The sequence below is a fragment of the Grammomys surdaster genome, unplaced genomic scaffold, assembly GCF_004785775.1.
Source record: "Grammomys surdaster isolate TR1022 unplaced genomic scaffold, NIH_TR_1.0 124988, whole genome shotgun sequence".
In the NCBI taxonomy this organism is placed as follows: domain Eukaryota; kingdom Metazoa; phylum Chordata; class Mammalia; order Rodentia; family Muridae; genus Grammomys; species Grammomys surdaster.
In genome coordinates this window covers 539,256-560,982 of record NW_021619916.1, presented here as the reverse complement: position 1 = coordinate 560,982, position 21,727 = coordinate 539,256, and the positions used below count along the sequence as shown (strand labels likewise).

General features: G+C 41.2%; 1 protein-coding gene across 2 annotated transcripts in view; it reads right to left on the bottom strand.

The window, feature by feature from the left end:
• Positions 1-981: 981 nt before the first annotated feature.
• Positions 982-21,727, bottom strand: part of Sqor (sulfide quinone oxidoreductase) — a 41,583-nt gene continuing 20,837 nt past the window's right edge. For both annotated transcript variants that reach the window (XM_028784966.1, XM_028784967.1), the window contains exons 2-10: positions 21,098-21,348; positions 18,852-19,022; positions 14,361-14,414; positions 11,113-11,307; positions 9,963-10,172; positions 5,989-6,172; positions 2,859-2,926; positions 2,395-2,573; positions 982-1,260 (exon numbers count right to left, since the gene is read on the bottom strand). In XM_028784966.1, the coding sequence (XP_028640799.1) occupies positions 1,203-1,260; positions 2,395-2,573; positions 2,859-2,926; positions 5,989-6,172; positions 9,963-10,172; positions 11,113-11,307; positions 14,361-14,414; positions 18,852-19,022; positions 21,098-21,331 (1,353 nt within the window). In that variant the 5' untranslated portion in view covers positions 21,332-21,348 and the 3' untranslated portion in view covers positions 982-1,202. The remainder of the gene's footprint in view (positions 1,261-2,394; positions 2,574-2,858; positions 2,927-5,988; positions 6,173-9,962; positions 10,173-11,112; positions 11,308-14,360; positions 14,415-18,851; positions 19,023-21,097; positions 21,349-21,727) is intronic.

Here is a 21,727-nt window from a genome sequence, read left to right as displayed (position 1 = left end):
GAGTCCCTATTCTAGTTCCTTACTGCATCCCCCAGGCTGAAAATAGCAGTTAGTGGGTGTCTGGTAAATAGTTGTTGAACGAATATATGTCTGAATGGGGTTTCTAGAGTCATAAGGAGAATTCCAGGAACCCAGAGAGACTTGGTAACACATTAAAGGGTTTGAATTCTAAAATGTTACAAAATCAAAGTCATTTATGAATATGAAATATGAATGCCTTTAAATTTCTAGACTGCCTGAAACTGAACTTCTGCAATCAACTAACTGGGAGTAAATTATTTTGGCACTACTATTGAGCTTCAAACAAACTAGAGCTGTTTCCAGTCCAGACTCACTCAGCACTTTATTGGCCAAACTGGGGATGACTTGAGACAATACTCCCCTTAGCCACTGGAATTCTTCAGATCCAACATCACTGTGTTTGTGTAAGTTCTCTGGGAAACTCAGGTGCCATGATACAGTTAGGTTAACAAGAAATTTAGTAGAGAAAATGCCCTGTAGGATAGAGGAGACTGAAGGTGTAGTAGGTAGGGCAGAACTTCAGACTATGACAAGAGTGGGATCCCTGATGGAATATAGAGAAAAGTAAAATCTTAGGTTCAGTCAAAACTGCCCATCAGAGGACCTGGAACTGGAAGAGATTAGTAACCCATAGTGCTTGTCACTGTCTGGAAAAGCACAGGCTCAGCTCAGTGTCAAGGAACCCAAGGGGAGGCAACTGGACTCTAGAATCTCCATGCTGCAGCAGGAGTTCTAAGCAGCCATCTGTAGGTCTGCAACACAGTCTTTGATGTAATGTCATTGGACTGTTCTGTTCAGTGACTCGGTCTCTAGAAAGTAGTGCCAGCTGTAAGTTGAACACATCAGTAGACAACAAGAAAGCTATCACCCCAACACCAGCTTCTTCTCCCAAGTGCTACAACTTTCCATCACTCACTGCTAGTCAAGATATTTCCTCAAATAAGTAAATCAATGACAAAGTTTTAGTTATAAAATAGAGTTTTATTGTTGGATTTGGATGTTTCCAAAGACTCATTCTGGGTTGTCCACATGATAGCTATTCAGAGGTCTAAAAAGGTCACCATGTCCAGTAAGAAACTCCTTAAAGGGTGAAATTCTGAGTCCTTCGAATCTGTCATGTCAATCAGTAACTGCGATTTTAGTCCAGAAGCCATCCAAGAAGAGCAAGTTCTGAGTCATCTTTAATTCATGCTCAGATGAAATAGCTTTCGCAAGAAGGCTGGGCCTCCCCAGTAGCCTCTGTAAGAATAACACAGAGAGACCACGGGGACAAAGGAGATGAGGTGACATCATGTTATAAGAAGTCACTAGAGATGCCTATCAGCACATAAGGCAAGACATTTCTACTGAGGTGGAAAGGATCTCATGACTGGAACAACCTACGATGAATCCTAGCTTTGACACTGAACTGGCTGTGTGAGCCCAGCATGCTGACTAAACTCAGCATACACCCACAAAGCTGCTGCCTTCTCAGGACATCAAAGGAGGGTAGAGTCTCTCAACCTTACTGACAGTTAGGACCCAGCAGTTCCTTATCATGGGGATGCCCTGTGCATTGCAGTATCCCACACCTCTGCTCACTAGATATCAACAGCATCCTTCCAGTGATAACAGCCAAAAATGTCTCCAAATATTGCCAAATGTCCCCCATATCATCCTGGATTAAGGATCACTGGTGTGGATATCCTAACTTACCAATCTCATATGTGTCTGGAAAAGTCAAACTACATTTTTTAAACATAAACGAGTTATTAATGTGTGGTAGTCTACTTATTGAATACCTGATAATACCTCTGTATTATCTCCTTAATGTTATTTTCAATTTTTGAATAATAAACTAAACATAGTCTAATCAACTTGCTCAGCTACTAAATGATAGAAACATTATTCAAAATTAGGTCAGAGCTTGAGTCTATCTCTGTTCTCTTAATTACTTTTAATTCTTCTCAAACATAGCAAAACCAAAGGAAGGTAGCAGATGAGAAAGTATTTGGCATGTAAAAGAATTTTTATCATAGTATTATTGTTACTATTATTATTATTTATCTAATTCATCTGGGAACAAAAAAAAATAAAGAAATGGAGAATGGAAAACAGAAGACTTGGTTCCTCCCAAGAATAAAGAGAAGAGTCAGCACCCCACCACAAGATGGAGATATTGCAAACCTTCCCCTTACCTAAGACAGCCCTCTCACAAGTATGGCTGAGGCTCAGGAGTTCTTCAAGGGCTACCATTAATTCTTAAGAAATGGTGCAGTAGAGCAGGTCTCATTAGCAAGTCCTGCTTTGAGTGGAAGCTAGAAGGACCCTCTGAAGCAGCCCACCCCCAAACAAGTTGGTGCCCTCTGCACAGGCACCAGATGAGACACCCACCTCAGCATCATATTCCAATACAGGAACGGCATCATGTCAGCCTTCATGAGGTACATAGAAATTCGCTCTTTGCTCTGATCGAAGGGGAAGGTTTCCAGGGGCTGAGCTGTGTAGTCAAACTCAGCAAGAATCACACGGTTGTAGCCGGTCACCAGTGGGCAAGAGGTATAGCCATCATACTGACATTGTGAGAAGAAACAAAAAAGTACTTTCTGTCATGGAATTTCATAATTTATTATTTGCTGAGTGACTGAAATTGGGGTGTGTGTGTGTGTATGTGTCCATGTCCTAGTTTCTGAATTTTTGGGACTATGAAAAATGAAAATTATATAATAATACTACAGACAAATTAAATTCTGCATACAGTATAAGCTATAAGAAAGTACCAGAATTATGGAGGAATAGTATCTTCATATAGAAGGGGAGGTGATAAACTAGGCAATAACTCCTATAGGTATACAAACCTTTTTTGTGGGTGTTTGATTCTTCATAATCAGAGAAATTGTTTTATCAAGGATTCCGGACTGGGCAGCTAAAAGAGAATAGAAAGTTTGAGCATCAGGTTTTCCAAGAAAACTCATTTGCATATAACATGAATATAAACAAGATAATGGTGATTCCATCCACACTCCTCTAGATTGTGAGTAGATCATGACTTTTCCTTTTACTGGAAGTTCTATCAGAAGGAGTCCTCAACTCATCAAAGACCACATAGCTGTTGCTCTTACTTTGAAATTAAGAACCCAGCTCTCTCCTACTCTCCCACAGGATGATAAGGGTGGCCCTACCCAAATCCCATTCCTCCCACTCCTGGTTTAGTCTGGGTGCCATGATGTATGGCACCTTGTATCCCCACTCATAGACAGCCTAGATTAATACCCCCTGTCATACCCACTAAGGCAAATTACTGGGCTTTTCTTTCTATAGTATTGTCTGACTGAGGCCAAACCAGATAGATAGATAGATAGATAGATAGATAGATAGATAGATAGATAGATAGATAGATAGACAGGGTCTTTATAGTTATATTTGTGTGTGTGTGTGTGTGTGTGTGTGTGTGTGTGTGTGTGTGTATGGCAAGAGTAGAGAAAAAAACATTCCACAAAAGCCTTATTGGTACAATTCAAGGAATATTTATGATGTGGGTAACTCATTGTCATTAGTAGAACAATGGAATATTTTGGGGATTGAGCAAACCCGTGGGGAACCACCACTGAACTGAACAAAGGTTCCCCTGCAGATGCTGTTCTCAACCAGTTGTTCAAGAACAGTCCACAGACTTATTTTGCCTGGAAACTATAGTTTACTGGCACTCAAATAAAAATGATGATTTCATTGGCTCTAGAAGTGAACAGGAGAATTGAATAAAATGACTGAATGGCTGTCCTCACTGATGACAAAGTAATATCTCCAAAGATCCTGCCCCGCTTTGGGGAATTAGATATCACAGAGAACATAGAGAGTTTGGAAACTGCACTGAGAATATATGAGGAGGCCCCTGGTGCAGGGTGCCAACCTCAATGTCAAAGGAGAAAAGCTGTCTCTAGATGCCACTGCAGAGAAACTGGACCTGGAAGCAGTCACACCCAACAGCAAGGTAGGAAGAGTATGTGGGTGTGGCCACACCCTAACTGGGTTCCTTCTCTCTATTACAATATCCTGTTTTGCCCAAGAGTCTCTTGACAGAGAAGCAAGGAAAGAGGTCTAAGCCACGGGAAGCATTATTCAGAATGTTAAGACATGGCCTTGCTCACAGTGATCTGGACAGAGGCTGGGAGGCAAGCAGAGCCAAGGAGGGATGGATATGTGCAGGTACTGCATGGGAGATTCAGAGAGCTTGGGGTAGGGAGGCTAGTGAGAAATGCTTGGGGAATGCTGGAGTCACTATTACTTAGACACTAGCAGCACAAGCAAATATCCATGTGAAGTGACACAATGGAGCATTCACTGCAGTGCTGTGGAAGAAAGTGGGAGAAAACAACTCAAAAACAAGTAAGACCTTCTAGTAAGTTTTGAAGCAATCATGTAATAAGACATGGTTTGTAAAAAGGCAAATGTGAGAACAGTGGAGACGCTGTTTACATGGCTGAGGAATGTAGACACCGGCCAGACGGCAGAGCCGGAAGGAAGGCTTCACTTGATAAGTTTTGTTCAGTCATACTTAAAACTGTATCTGAAGCATTGGATTAATATTTCTTTGTCTGGCATAAGCTAAAAGCCAGGCAATCTGACATCCCATATTAGGTCTTTCTACCACAGAAATTCATCTAATTTGGATATAAATTAAAGGTACTGTCTCACATGCTATCCATTAGTTACCAAGAGAAAACAGGCTAAGCAGGCAAAGGTGCTTGCCCCCAAGAATGAGGAATTAAATTTAATTCCCGGGACCCACAGGATGGACTGAAAGAACCAACTCCCAGCTGTCCTCTAACCTCCATGAGCTCATGCCCATAAACAAATAAATAAATAAATGTAATTACATAAATGCAGCAGGCATAACCCACCTTAACCAAGTAATGAACCCCAGGATTGCCAAATACAAAGCAAACTAATCTCACAGCTACAAGAATGATTTTAGAAAATATGAGTTGGACTGCATGTGAAACAGTTTTACTACACGGCGTTAAGTTTCTAGGTCATAATAAGGGTTCTGTAAATATGGAGGAATGTGTACTTTCTAGAAGAGGCATGTTAAGTTACTTAAGGCAAAGATGTCTCATGATGCCTCAACTACTTTCAAATGACTCATTAAAAACATGTAAAAGTATAAAGAGTAGTAAATCAAATAAGTATTTTTTTCAAATTTTTCATCAGTTGAGATTTTTGAAATTAAAGAGACAGGAGATAAATATCATTAATAATGAAAAAGACATTTGGTAGATCTCATTAAAAAGGTATCCAAATTCATATAAAATGCTATCTGGCCATCAGCAGAAAGGTCCATGTTTTATGACATCCACAGGAGACAGCTCCTGTCTGTAGAGGACAGAATCTAAAAGGCAATTCTCCCCATCACTGCTAGTGCAGAACATCTAGGTAAAGAATTTAGTTTTCCAGGCTGAGGCCTTAATCATGTACCACCAATCAGGGTATGCTCCACTGTGCTTGTCTATACAGAACAATTTTCTGGTCTGCAAGCTTTCATTGACTTGCATGTGTTTTCTAGAGAAACAAATGCCTCCCTAGCTCCACAGTGTTTTAGGCAGAAGAAAAATAGCCAAGCTGCCTGATATCAAGGACCAAGTGTACCAGAGATATAAGCATGGCAATCACAAAACTTACTACTTAGAGAGCTGGGAGAGGTCAGCCCCTTTATTGCACTGAAAACAGTCTCTGTGACAGGTAAGGAGACACTCTATTGGTATTTTGGTAAAGCCTTTAAAAGCTATTTTCTTCTCCATAAAACTCCAGGTTCATTGAGGACTTGATTCTGCCTGTCTTGGGGAAGCCAAAGTCATTTTTAGATCACAAAAGATTTTATTCATCATAAATAGAATAGTATTAAAATCATTGAATTATGAAAGTCTATGATAAACTTCTTTTTTTCTGGTTTTTCTGGAACTTTGAGGAGAATCAGAGCTGGTAACCTACCTACTGCAGCAGCAGTCTTTGAAGTTGGGAGGTTGGTGCAGTCCCCAATTCCAAACACGTTTGGGTACTTCTTATGCTGCAGAGTCTCTTTATCCACGTCCACCCAGCCAGCAGAGTCAGCCACAGGACTCTTCTTGAGGACATCTGGTGAACTCATAGGTGGTGTGACATGAAGCATTTCATACTACACAAAACAAGAGCATCCACATTTGCATCTTTTCAGTGTATCTGCAGCCCACAAGCCTCTCTTCTGTCTTCCTCATTTTGAGTCTCATAATGGCCGCAGGGAGAATTATGAATTAGTGAATGTATCAATCCATACGTTCTCCAAGACCTTAGGGGCTATGGTGGAGGATAATGAGAAACTAAACATCTGTCCTCACGGGTTGCTATGATCTGACTATACTGAGCCCAAATACCTTCAGTAGGAGAGGTGAGGAACCCAGTATTCTGATGTATAATTCACTAATGATCTGAAATACGCCATTGATGCTACCATTCTTGCAAAAGATCAAGGAGTGGCAAATACTGTTTATAACTCTTTGACCCTCAACTGTCAACTTAGTGTTGACTGGGTTTGGTTCTTCAGTTGTATTCTGTAAAGAGATGTTTAGAGCCTTGAAACTGGTAAAGATGATGTTAAAACATCACCCCTCCAAAGGACTCAACTCTAAAAATACAAAAAGAAACGTTCCAAGTTACCATTATGAGAGGACAAACTGAGGGATAAAATTCTCTAACATCCTGGAGAAGTAAAGAGGGATCTTGTCTAGCATTCGGTGTATGGCTGTCCCAGATGCTCCCTGCTGAGGCCTCATCCATTCACTCAAGGTTTGAGTTGTGTAATTTTCTTCCTGTTTTTGTAGGTAGAGCCTTTTATTCATTTTATTTTACAATCCCATGTAGCAACTTCAATGTCTTGTCAGGTCTACTTCAAGACACATTTACTCAATTGTTCATGTTTCACTAGGGTGAAAATGCTTATATGCTAAGGCCATCTCAACCTTGTGTAAATCTCTCTATAAAGGAGATGTCAACAGCCTCTAGTGTCCTGTGGGACTCAGCAATCACTGAGAGGCCGGAAATCAAAAAGCTGGATTGCATTTATTCAAACTCTTAGCTTTGAGGTTATTTAACCTCAGGAAAAGTTTGCAAATGCTTAGTGCTCTTGAACATCATATTCTTTAAGGGGCCTTTTGAGGGTGTGAATCCCTGACAGCAGGTCTGTTTGTTAATGAGCATGAAGAAGCCTGGACCAGTTATAATAAAGTATACAAAACCACTGGGCTTTAGGGTATATAATGGCTGTTCCCAGTCTCAATTGAACATGAGAGTCATTAGGGTAATTTTTGAAATTCAGTGTTCCTCAGTCCACACTCCAAGCCAATTAATCAAAATGTATGTTACGGATACCCAGAAATCAGCACATTTCCAAAGCTCCCTGGGCGATTCTAGCCCTGATAGCAGTTACTTGCAAGTCTTCAGTGGGCTTTTTGGTATTCGTAGTCTAAGAGCTTAATTGAAATATCTAAGCTGAAATCTTATCACTCAAAGGTGACACAAAATACCTTCCTCCTTTACAAACTTGGCAAAGGAAATATCCTCTCATTCATCCAGGTCCCTACCTGTAGCCTCGACTCCCCAGAGCTCAGCCAGAAACCACATTTTTAAAACACTGCAAAATTAAGTGCCTTTGCTCAAGCTCACACTTTCTCAGAGAAGTCTGCTTTGGACAGTCAGCCCCTCACAGCCCATTCACTTCTACTTTGCATAAAATTCACAATTTTGGCTCACTTGTTTTCCAGGAAAAAAATCAGGAGCAGCAAGTTTAAAAATCTAGAGGAGGAAGGACCTTCCAAACCTCACAACTGTGACAGGCTGGAAAGTGGGAGAGCAAAAACCAACATTAACAAGTTGTGTAAAATGATAACCGGTGTCCATATGAAAACTCCACTGGGCTCTTTGGCCACAGCTGTATGAGAACTGTTCACCGTGAGGACCCTGATCTGGGGAAGACAGAACCAGATGGGGCATCATGGAAGTGCTACGGAAAAGAAAAAAGAGCTGTGTCACAAGGACTCCGAAACCAGTTTGAAGCTTCTGATCAAATTTGGGACAATAAAAATAACTCTAAGAGCATTAATGAGTGACAAGATATTAGAGGAGATGAGCCGCCATGAGCTCATACCAGTAATTAGTTGATAATCACAAAAGAAAAGGAACGTGCTGATAAAATGCCAAGTGCTTCCTGCTAAGTGTAGATGAAATTCTAGAGTCAAAAAAAAATCATTTTGTAATCATCACACTGAAAGCAAATCAGATAAGTACCTTCAGTGGGTACTAAGTCTGGGTGATACTTTAAAGGATAGAGTCTATGCTTAACTGGAAAGATGCCTCTCAAAATATAAGGAGAAAGGATAGTAATTCAGTGCAGAAACTAACCCTTATCTGGACTAGAGACCAGAACAGACCTCCTGTATGCTTATAATGAACTCCTTGGTCTACTGGTTACTTATGAAATGCTCATAAGGAAAACTCATCACCAGAAATGAGGAAGATTCCATTTCTGAGAAAGTGCAGATAGGAAGACTAGTTGTTCCAAAATGTCATAGTCATAGAAGAAAAAGGAAAGTTGTGGAAAAGCCCCAGATTGAAGGAGGTTAAAAAAACACCAGACTAACTGTACTAGACATGGAAGAGTGTTGTAGAGCTATTGGGTCGGTCAACAAAATTGCATACATATAGTAGATAAAAATATCATATATGTGCCAAATTTAGTAGGCACATAGTAACTAGCAATCTAACTATTGTGCTTACATAAGAAAGTACTCTTATCTTAGGAAGTTTATCTAGAAAAATTATCTAGAGATAAGAAGAATAATACATGGTAATTATCACCTGTATCTAGGGAAATTAACAGAAATCAAGATTGAGGGGAAATCAAATAGTAAAGCTAAAGTAACTACTGTACGATTCTGTACATGAATCTAGCTAAAAACATGCACGATTTTATTTCTGCTATTTTTGTTTTTATAACTTCTCTAAGTTTGAGGATATTTTCAAATAAAAGACTTTTAAAGTATCCCCCTGAGCCATCAGTAACATTTTAATGATATTTAATATATTCTGTTTAAGAACAAAAAATGGATGCAATGAGTTTTAGAAAGAGCTTAAGCTGAAAGGGTTATTATTTAATTTTTTGATGTTTAGAAGACTAATCTTCGGTTCATTCAAAATTCCTTTTTATGGAACTCATCGTCATTAAATACAGAATACAATGTGAGCCGGCCATGCGTTCTGACTGCTGATAGTTCCTACCAAAATGGTATGAACAAATATTCTCCAACACCATTGCATCTTGTGCTTATCTCCATAATTCTTCCATAAATGTAGTGTTCCCACTACAGATGCCCAAGACCCAGAGCCCACAGCACAGGCTGAAATCTTTCCAAGGAAGGCGGTGTGGTGGCTCTGCTAAGTCCCTTAAGAAGGAAGTTAAGAGTTGGGTGTTTGCACAGTTAAAAGATGTGCAAAGACAGCTTCATCCACGAATGAAAAACAAACACTCCTGTTTGTCGTGAGCAGCCCACAGCTCCCTTCCAGTTCACAAGCAGGGCTGTGTCTCACACGCCAAAGGTTTAGACATTCACAGGGCATTTGAAGAAGCACTCCCTAAACTCTCCAGGCAATAAAATGAAGTGAAGTAGTTTGAGTGTCAGGGAGGAGTTAAAGAGGACTTAAAGAATAAGACAAAAAAAAAACATCACATAGCACCTCAGATCAGCCCTCCGCGCTCCCTGCTGACACAGTCTCTCCCATCTTGCCCTCTTCAGTTCTCTTTCCTGCTCTATCAGCAGCAGCCTTCTCCAGCAAGTAGCAATGATGGTCCAGGGGGAGGTGCCCTCCTGTCTCCTGAAGCTGCTGCTCAGAGCAGCAGATAAAGCTCCAGGCAGCCAGCTGAACCTGCCACTCACTTGAATCACGTGAGTCTCCCCAGGCTTGTCCAGGATCTCAAAAACTGCCTCCTGTTTGTCAGCTCGGACCTCAATAAGGTTGTGCTTATAGTTGACGGAGACGTTCCTCTCCCGAATGATCTCCTGCAAGGCATCTGCGTATTTCTTAACTCCAAATATTGTTCCAAGAGCTGTGTTGAAGATGATATTAGCCTTGGGTCGCTTTCCAGTCTAAGAAAAAGCAAAGAGGAAAGCCAGACAATTACTCCAGCCATCATTTTGTTTCTCATTTCTTTTTTTCATCCAGACCAGAATTAAAACCTTCTGTAGAGATTTTCTCACAAGTAGAGCTGTTAGAACCTCAAAAGCTTGTACCAACCCCTATGATCTGGAAGGAACTTACTCATCATCAGAAGCAGTCACTGGAGCTATCTCTTAACTCGACAACACCTCACAAGACCCACAAAGCGTAGGGAGGGCAGAAACAGCCCCCACTACCTGACTCCAGGTATGTGCCACAGGCAACCATCTGCTCTCACACATGTGTTTGGGCAAACCTCCCCCGACCCTCATTACAAAAACAAAACCTCATTACAGAAGCTCTGAAATTCCATATGAACATTTTTTACCTTTAAAATTTGCATTTTGCCTATTTGCAAATACATGTATCAAGAGCCAGAAAATACTCATAACCTTGAGCCTGAGTGAAAGCAATTGACAGTCACTATATACATGTATATATATACATGTATATACATATACATGCACATATACATATGCGGATGTGTAATTTATATATGTAATATACATATGTGTGTGTAATTTACAATTAATTGCCTAACTACAAATATTAAAGTATTTAGACAATTACTAACATAGTTTGCCAATGGGCTTTTACACAGTTTTAAATGGAATATTTCATTTATATGTACAGTGTTATTGTCACCATATTTTTTAAGTCTGTAGAAAAACCTCTTCTAACTTGTGAGAACTTCGTGAGAGAGAATGTGCATGGTGAGTGGTCTCCACATCCAGCTATGTAACTGTGTTCAAATGGAACAAAACTTTGAGAAACAGAAAGGTCACATGTCAGAGATCAAAGTGGACTTGCAGCAGGTGCTCGATTGGTGGCACCTGCCCTTGTCAAATCTGTCCTGAAGAGGAGCCGCACCTTCCTGAAGTAGGCTTCCGACAGGTACATGATCTTTTGGGGGGCACCAGCACACTTCACCGGAGTGTTCGGGAAGGTGAACAGGGCATTGCCTTCCTTGAAGTCCTGCAGGGCCTTCCATGTCTTCTCCACTGTCTTCACTGAGTAATTGGACCCTATTTTGGGATAAGCAAAGCCTTCAGGTAGCCCTTTAATCTGCAACCAAACACAAGGAAATTTGTTTTTTAAAAAGACAGATAAAAAAGTATGAGACAGGTAGATAATAAAATTTTACTCAGCCATGAAGAATTAAATCATGACATTTATAGAAAATTAATATAATGTAGATCATTGTAGTAAGCAAAATACATCAATCTCAGAAGAGCAAATAACATATTTTTCTTATACGCCTATTATAGACTTAAACTTGTGTGTGTGTGTGTGCACGCGCCCGTGTGTGTGCGCGCGCTCGCACATATACATCAAGGAAGTAGAAAATTAACTATAAAAGGAAAGGAAGAGGCCATAAGAGAGGGAAAGGAAGGAAAGGGAAATAATGTAGTCTACCAGACATGAAAACCTAAGGAAGAAATATTTAAGGGAAGGAAGGAACCTACTTATATAGGTCAGGATATCAAAAACACATGAAGATCTCCTTATGAAAACCATTATGATACATGCAAATTCACAAAATTAAAAAGAAGTAAATACATTTCTTTTTTGGTATACATATAAATTTACCATTTATCAGAAATTAAAGCAAATTTACATATTTAGAAAAACAAAACTATGCCAATGCTTTTTAGAGCCCTTGTTCTTTTCCATTTTTACAGCCATTCAGACATGATAGTAGCATCAGCTCCCCCTGTACTCACACACAGAACAGACAGACAAATGAGAGGCTCAGACCACCAGACCACAGAAGTGGCCCCTGAAGTCACCTGTCAAGTTGCAGAATGGGCTCAACCCTGAAGAACCCACCCCCCCACCACCACCACCTCCCTGGGCAAGAAGCTGCAATTGGGCTACAGCTCTTCCCACCTCCACAATGAGGACAGGATGCCTGCCAGAACTCCCTTCAGGAGAACCACTTGCCTTTCTGAGGAGAGGCAGGAACGACCAAGAGCTGTTTGTCCATGATGTCAATAACAGAAGACTGAAACTACCCTCTTGGGTTGTGTAGATCAAACTCTTGGTGAGATAGTAAAGTAGGCAATGAGGGCATGTACTTTGGAATATTTAAGTCCTGGGTTCTGCCCCACCTTTCCTACTTAACAGTGTTGTAACTGAGTAAGTTACCTTGTACTTAAAAGCCACTGTTAAGAGAAAGGGTGCTGTAACCTGGCAGCCAGACCCCTTCCTGGAAGTTCTGTGTGGTGGTGAGGTGTGTTTTATGCTCCCACATCAACTAGTGATGCTTTCAGGGGCAAAGAGATGGAAGCAGAGAGAAGACACATGAGCATCAGGGAAGAGAATAAATTAATTGCCCTTTGAGAGTACAGAGATAGACTGTGTGCTACGAGGGCTGAGGACTATCCTGTCTGTCCTTCAAGACAGGGCAGTGAGAAGCACACCATGCTGAAGACACTCAGTGAAGCTGGCATGAGAAAGAACAGGGACAGATGGCCTGCGTCAAGCATGAGAACACCATACATCCAACAGACAGAGTGGAGAGCCAGCCTGACAAAAGTCATTACATTCCTGCCTAGGGCTCCACAGGGATCTTGTATCTGCAGATAACTGCCTTCTTTTTTGCTTTACACTCTCTTAGGAAATTTTCTAGAATTTTCAACCAATGGGTACCCAGTAGTGCACTAGCCACAGTTAAGTTATATTCTCTCAGCCTCAGTTTTTTCTTCTATGAGATGGAGGAAAAAGACCTTCCTCACCAGAAGCTGTAAAGGATCAATCCTCTGCATCTTTTTTTCTCATTAATATATTTATGCATACTTTCATACTCTTTATTTTTTTAGACTTAAATACAGCCAGAGGAATGCAAGAAACTTAGAGGTCACTTACAACTACATACATCATTTTATACACGATTTATAAATGCTGACTAGGGAGTAGATAGATGTACAGTTGCTAAAGGGTAAATTTGGAGCAGTCCAGAACAAGAACGCACATGAGTAGTAGCACAGATATAACTAGAACTCATTGCTAATATCTAGTGATGATTCCATAGTAATGGCTGCCTTTAAAAACTGAGCGTGAAGATAAAGTAGCTCTATATTAGAATTATGTATACTTATATACACTGTATAACAGAGTCTGTTTCCTATATGCATCAAGTATCCAAAATGTAATATTTCTGCTATTTCAATATTTGTTAAAAAAAAAAAAGACTTGTTTCTTAGCTCACTACAAGAGGGCACTACAAAACTCTCAATCCTAACTTTTTCCTCCCTCCTTATAAGGCAGAGAAGCCTCTAGAGAACCTTCATATAACATATCCCAACACACCTCCACTACCTTCCCCACACCCAAGGCGTGTCATAATTCTTCATATATAAACACACCCGAAAGACCTTCTTCCATGAGCCACCTCTACAAGCTGGGATCACAGATCTGCAGCCTGTGTCAGCACCAGGCTTTGTGTGCTGTGACTATTTGCCTACAGTCCCCAAAGTGCTCCTGGGAATCACGAAAACAAATGAGTTGCTCTAAAGTGTTTTCAGAAAATCACCTTGATTCTCGCAGTTCTCAGGGAACTTGTAGATCCTTTGCCTGCTGAAAACACATCTAAGAAACTTCTAGGTATCATTTATACCATGTTAGTCACTTCCTACCCAAGACACTCAAGTCTCTACACAATAAAACCTAAACATGCTTCCAGAGTCTGATGAATTAATAGCTATGTTCTCCTGTTACAGTCTGCTTAAGAATTCACAAGGTAGATCTGATTTGCAAAGGAAAGCCAATTCTTTTATGTGTCCAGCTCAGCCCTACATAACAAGGCTGGCTTCCTGTAAGTACAGAAAGAGCTCGTTTCTGCAAGAAACATGATTAGGGCACAGACATACTGAACTGTACTTAAACTTTAAAGCTAAAACACATTGTTATCATTGGCAGAATCTTAGAGAAGACTTTTTTCGAATCATAAAGAAAAGACTCTGAGAAATAAGCTAGACTTGGGAGGTGGGTGAGTATCTTAGAACCATTTCTCTATCATTTCCCAGTTGCTAATGAATGTAAGGAAAGAATATTGTATCTTAGCTTTGTCTTAGCATAAATTGGAGGGTACAACAAACAACAACTAAAGACTGTACCTTTTCATAGTCCAGCTGGATTCCAAGAGCGATGATAAGATATCTGTAGGAGATCTAAAACACAAATAAACAAATATATAGTGTTAGACCAATACTCAAAAATCAGCACATTGCCTCCATTTGTCAATGCAAGTGTTTCCAGGTAGATTGGTTGGTGGTGGGCAGGGTGAGCAGGGTGGGCAAGGGTAGATACACCCCACAGTTAACTACCCTTCTTCTCTTTCTGTTGTCTCACATCTCACTGTTTCAAAAATCTTAGGCCTTGGGGCCTACTAAGAACAATTTCCTAATCTCAAAAGATAGGCAATCATCTTTAGAATATAATTGTTTTTATGATATATCATAATTTTATGAATCTAATCAAACTGAACCAATATCACAATTGGGAATCTTCTTTCAAAGGTCACTGGAAAGTATGTTATGCAGTCGTTTATGTTTAATGATTCAGATAGGGATTGTGATTGTTCATGCTGAAGACAATGATATCCATAAATATGTTAATGAGCATACATGTTTAGGATCAAGGGGAAGCTATAGTGGGAGAAAGTATAAGAAGAAAGTATAAGAACATTTCTTTAAAACTCTAGACAAAGAAAGTAATTATATAAGACCCAGGAGCCCAGCAAGGAGATATGGATGGGAATCTCCGTGATCTTCGATTAAGCTAAAAAGGACAGACAGCAAGCTAAGCAAACCCCAGTTGAACAGAGTAGGCTTCAAGGCCTAAGAATGTTCCACTCTATCCTTGTTGAAGAGGACCCACTTTGCCATAAAGGAGACATGACTCCAGTGTGTCCAGGCTTCCCTGTGCCTCTTACTTTTGCCAGAGATCTCTTAGCACACAGCCCATGATGCTTTTTGGCAGTGAGCATGTTGTACAGAGGCCGTGCCCTCCCTTATTTCACAGAACACGCCTGGAGGATAAAGATTATTTCTTTTCCTTATAGTTCTAGAACCTAGAGAGGAACTCAGCAATGCTGGTTGCATGAACAAATATATGAAGGAATAATTTTAGTTGCATTTTTTAGAAAAGTTTGTCAAGGTTAACGGGGGAAAAAAGAACCATCCAGATCTGTATACGCTGTCCACAGAGTCAGCAGCTTGACATTCTTGGTTCTATAGGGAAACCAGCCACTGAAGGGCATAGGGAGTGTCAGGAGTCTGGGATTATGCCCTAGCTGGAAGGCCATTTGGGTTATTAATGCTATTATGAACAAAATACCCAGGAAGAAGGCATGAGGACACAATAGAATGGCCTAGAAACAGCAGGACTGTTCTTTCCCACGGTCAGGCACTGTGTTTGCTTTTTTCAGTGACATCAGCACAGTGCTGATTCATGTTGAGTTCAAGGTCAATTCACTACTCTTTGTCCTTCCTACATGACCCCCTGCTAAGTCAAGCTTCCCTGTCCTGGACGAGTGTAAAGCTGTTCTTCATCTTACCAAAAGCAGAAAGGCATATATACAAGTCCATATAAGTAAATACATGTGCATATGTTTTTCTAAGAAACTAAAGGCTTATATATTGTTATTCCTCTGCTGATAGCTCAGAACTTCCTTCATTTCCTCGATCTCCAGGAGACCAGGTTAAATTGCACACTATTAATTTTCGTCCATAAGACTGAGCACCATGGGTTGTTTACCTGGAAGTCTTTTGCTCATAGGTTAGCAGGCCTCTCCCTGATAATGCACACAGTTCCCTGGCACAACCAAGCCTGCCTCATTGAGTGGGCCTCTGGAGATTCAGGGATTTCTCAGCGTCTCTGTAATAGGGTTCATTATCTTAAGGATTATACATTTTTAACATCTCTGAAGAATAAGAGCCCAGTAGGTGTTCTGACCATGCATCATTTATGACTTCTAAGGCTCAGAAACTTGGAGTAATTGTAGAGTGTTGTTTTGAAGTTAGGGAAGAAGTAGGTGAATCTGGTAGGGTTCTTCTAGGACTTTACTGAGCACAGCACTGCACAGGCTGATGGCATCAGAAATCAGTACATAACGTCTCTCAGGAGATATCTTGTTGGTTTTAATTGATCCTCCCACTCTGTCTGAGTCTTTTGGATTTATGATTCTTGTCACCCACTTAGCAATTTTCACCACAGATGGGAGCCTTTAAGTTCAAGTTTTAATTTTGTAGCATGTCCCTAGAGAGCCTTCTTCAGACTGCATAAATTAATCAGTGTTCTTTAGCAAACATGATTCAATCTACCAAAGTCTTCTATTCTTAGTATAGTGTCACAGACGCCAGATGAGAAGTAGATTTGTGGGCACTGCTATGACCTAGACTGTGTCTCTGACTCCCCTACCTCAGGAGCCTGTGTTCTCGACCACAAGCCTTATTTCTTCTCTGAACTTAAGGGTTTTCCTTCTTACTCCTCCTATTCTAGCCACACTGGCTTGTTTCCTCCAATGCCTCTGCTTCCTCCCCCAAGGTGTTTGCATGTAGCTCCTACCTCTAACACTAACTAATGCCTACTCACCCTTTAACTAAGAAAGAACTCCTTTAAACAAGCCTTCCTTGACCCAACAAACTGATTGGTTCTTTCCATGCCGTGGATTAGTAATTTCCTGTGTTATTATCTGAAACCCTTATCTTTCCCATCAGACTGGGTTCTTGGAGGAGATAAACTCTCTCATTGTAAGTTCAGTCTTCAGACTAGCATCTAGGACATAGAAATGTGTAGTAAACTCTTGTAGGAAAGCCATGTCTCAGTTTCTTAATTTGTGAAATGGAAACGGTATCTACCTTGGTGAGCTGCTTTGAGCACTCAATGAGCAGAAACCTGTAAAGCACTTAGAGTGGTGTTTTGCACAGGTGAAAGCTCAGGAAGTATTGTTACTGTTTTCTAAAGAACATTTAAACAGGGAAATATGGTCTGTGTGTTCAGTATGAGCCAGTATAGCTTAGTCGCTGGCTGAGGGCGGGTTTGTCTGCCATCTTTGAACCTTTTGTTGTCACCCTTCTATTTCTAAATTACTATGTGACAGTTATTACTTTGTGTGCCTGGAGTTTTGCAAGGGTTTAGCTGCTGATTTACTAGGTTCTTAGTGTCAGAATCCCTCTCCCTGTCCCCACCTCCACCTCGTGTATGCAATGAGAATACTTGTCCATATTAGGCCTTTTGGCAAGGTCTCTGTTGTTCTCTGGAATTGCTCAAAAGTCATGTCTACAAGCTTTGCTTTTCCTTGGAGTTTGGGTCAGCAGACTTGGAAGTTTGTTCAAAAGGCTTGAGCCTTTGTTTTGTTTTGGTTTGTTTTGTTTTGTTTTGTTTTGTTTTGTTTTGTTTTGGGGGGGTGTTTTGGTTTGGTTTGGTTTGGTTTGGTTTGGTTGTTGTTTTTGTTGTGGTTGTGTTCTTTCTAACTGGGCTTTATTCTTTCTTAATGACCTCTCTCCCATAAGCTTGTCAATGCCCAGTCCTTACAAATAATCGATATTACACTTTGGTAAAACCACCAAGGTTATGTGTAGAGCAAAGACTCTTTCCATTATAGTGTGCCTGTGTTTTCCCTTTAGGACATCACCACAGATCCCATGCCTTCTATCACTTTCTGTGCCCGTTAGTGGTTGGCTTCCCTACAGAACCAAGACAGTCAACCTATCGACTCTCTGGATGGCACAGAGTACAGATCAGGATGGATTTTATTATCTGTTTACTTGGATAAAAGTCTATTTTTCACAAGGAAGTGAAAGTGTAGATTCAACAAGCATAGCTGAGGTCCTCGCTAGTTCTAGAACTGCAAGAAGAAAATGGAACCTTCATCCTCCAGGGGTGACCTGTGACATGAGGGAAGGTATGGCTTCTGTACAACATGTTTTGCCATAAAGCGTCAAGGGCTCTGCACTGAGAGAGCTCTAGAAGGGGCCTGTGGCAAGGATGAGTTCCCTGAAGAACTGACTGGCAGCTGCATTTCTGGGCTCAGCAGCAGATAGAAAACATGAAACTGCAGCTTGATACTGAGCCTGTGGTCTCACCATTGTACTTCAACAGATCCATCACATATGGTGTAAACAGCTATTGACAATCCTATGGGTCTAGGTAACCTCTAACTAGTGCCAAGCACAGTCTAAATCTCACCTCCAACAGCATCGTTTCCCCTTAAGTGCTGAGACAAACCTTAGTTACATAACTGGAAGGATGCCTGGACTGTGACTGGGGTAGATATTTCCCAATACTCAACTCCTATGGAAAGCCAGATGTCAGAAAAACACAGCTGCTATTTCAATACATAGAAATAGCATTTGTTCAACAAAAATGCAGTCTCAAGACGCTGTACTAATCAACGAGGCCCACTGTATCACACAGTGAATGTTCAAAACCATTCAATCCTACCTATTCCATATACTATGCACTGTCATATCATGCAGCTTTTAACACAGAGCTGTAAACACAAACACGGGCATCTGTGCCATCTTCCATCCCAGAGGTGTGCAGCTTGGAAATGGCTATGCCGCCCCCAGACAACAAGAAAGGCCAGCAGCCCCGACAGTTACCTCCTTGCCCTTTTCTGTGCGGATACAGTTCTTGTCTGGGTTCAGCTCCGCCACTCTATCTTGAATCCACTGCACACCGGATGGAATAACACTCATTGTAGAACGGTCCGATAAGGACAACTCTTTGGCACCAGCACCCACTAGTGTCCAGATTGGCTGGTAGAAATGCCTCTGAGAAACAAAATATTAGAAGTTGTTTATATTTGAGCCTTATCCAAAGCATCTTAGTTGAAGTTCTTCCAACTAGACTCTAATCACTCCCTCCTGACCCTTAGAGCACTGCATGGAAAAGTCAGCAGATGGTTAATCCCCCACTCTTGTGCCTTCTACTGCATTAATTCTAGGAGATTGTCACCAACCAAGAATAATTCCAAGATCAACAAAACAAAATGTATTGTTACATATATGCAATATAGATAGAGTATATACTTATGTGTATAATTTATGTGTATAGATAGTGAGGAAAATTAAATCTAAAAGCAACATGTGGTTCCTTGAAAGAATGTGAAGATTATGGAAAGTCTGGAAGCTCACTGGCATTTCTAGGGGTTATCAAAACTTCATTATCTTCAAACTATGATCCCACAAAGGACTGCAGATGCTTTTGGTCCATCTGTCCTTTCTTTCTCAGAAGTTCTACACCCAAAGCCAATAGGACAAAACACAAATTCTCATGATCTTCTTCTACAGTGATCTTGCTTCAGGTAGTCATTTTTTCATTAATTTATTTATTTATTCACTTTACATCCTGATCACTGCCCCAGTCTACGTTAATTGTGATTAATTGTTCTGGGCTCAGAACAAAGGGTAGTTAAATTTAATGGCTTGTGAGAATTCACTCACTGGGTGGACCAAGAAATCAAAACTCCCCATATTGCCAAAAAGTTTCTGGCATTTGGCTAGGTTGGCTAGCCAGAGCAGCCTAGAACTCAGAGGGTAGTAAAGAAGACACAAAAATAGTCTGTAATCTTCCTAAGGTCAATAATGGCTGTGATCCTGAAAGAGGAGGGCAGAGGCCTCTAGCTATGAGAGCTCATCAAGTCTGAGTCCATCTTGAACAGAAAATGAAATCAAAACAACAATTTCTTTGGTCTACAAACATCTCCAGCCATCAGGCAACCATAGCAGGGACCCACAGCCTTAACATAACCAGTTCCTGCAAGAAAGGTCCCATGGGGGCTTCCTTGTAGGACAGGACAGAGAAGATTGCCCAGCCTACAGCCATACCACCCCAAAGGTGCCTGATCTTGTCTAGTCTTGAAAACTAAGCAGGGTCAGGCCTGGTGACAATCTGAAGGAAAGAAATAATTGATCTGTTCCCAGAAGAGCAATGCACATGCGAGAAAAGCACCAGTTGGAGACCCACTGTAGGTCAGCTATGATACAGCATCTGCCACTCCACCCAAATAGCTGTACAAGACTCTGCCCTAACTCCACATGGCCATGGGGATCTCGGGGAGGGGTTAGAGTACACAGATGTGTAAGGACTAGAGAGAGCTCTGTAATACACAGGGAATCCTCATCCATGCAGACCTTCCAGTCAAGCTGCTTCAGGATTGCCTATGCTTCTCCTCAAAGTCCCTCCCCAGTGATCTGTTAGTAACCGTATTAAACTCACTGGTTTCTGCAGTCAAACTTCAGTCTATTGCTGGGACTTCATAGAGATGGGGCACACTTTTCCTAACCACAGTCCCCCCCACCTAAGGTGAAAATTTCCACAACACAGAGACACCTAGAGGGTGCCATTCAAAGACAAGGACCATGAATGCGGATGATGTTTCTAACCTGGGTTGACAAGGATTGCTCAGAGCAATCTTTACTAGAGCCTAGGAGGGAGGCGGAGCAAACCCTTCACTCTTTTACAACCAACCTTCAGTAGGAGCTTGACTCTTTCAGTAGTTTGGGACTGGTAGCCTCAAAAAACTGAGAGGGAATATGTGTTTGTTGTTTTAAGCTACTTATGCTGTAGTAACTTGTGTGCATCCCTAATGAGCTATAAATACAAGACACAAAAAGCTTAAAGCTCTGGGACCACTCCATTCTCCCCCAGTACTTTTTTAAATTATTATTTTTAAAGAAATTTTCATGCAATATATTTTCATCATACTCTTTCCCCAAACTCCTCCCAGATCCTTGCCACCTCCTCTTTTTTATGCCCATGAAAAGCATTAAACACAAGACATAAAAACCTTGTGCCCACACAGCCTAACACATACATGCTCTCACGCAAGCCAAGGGACACTTACATCGCTGGGTTCAACAACGGCCACATTCTCCGCTCCAACTCTCCTCTTCATGCGAGTGGCCATGGTGATCCCCCCACTTCCCCCACCGAGTACCAGCACCTCATAGTGGTTCTTGGCTGTGCAGCAGGCTCCTGTGTGCAATTGGAGGGGTCCAGCCTGCTGAGTGCCCAGCCTAAGGAAACAAGCAAAGAGCCGGGCACGTGGACTGGATACAGCAGCGACCAGTGGAGCCATCACCAGTGTAGATCGGGCTAAAAGGAAGCAGATGAGACTATAGGTGCCAAGGAAAGATCACTCTGTGACCCTAGGAAAGAGAGGCTGGCATCAGATCAGCTCTATTTGGTACCTAGTGTCTTTTGCTAAAGTCTGATTTCCTTCCAGGAAGCCTGCTTCCTGAGAGATATGGGTTGATGGCTCCCTAATAGCTGATCTTTTCCCTTTCCCTTTTCCCTTTTCCCTTTTTTCCCTTTTCCCTTTTTTTCCCCTTTTTCCCCTTTTTCCCCTTTTTCCCCTTTTTCCCCTTTTTCCCCTTTTTCCCCTTTTTCCCCCTTTTTCCCCCTTTTTCCCCTTTTTTCCCCTTTTCCCCCTTTTTCCCCTTTTTTCCCCTTTTTCCCCTTTTTCCCCTTTTTT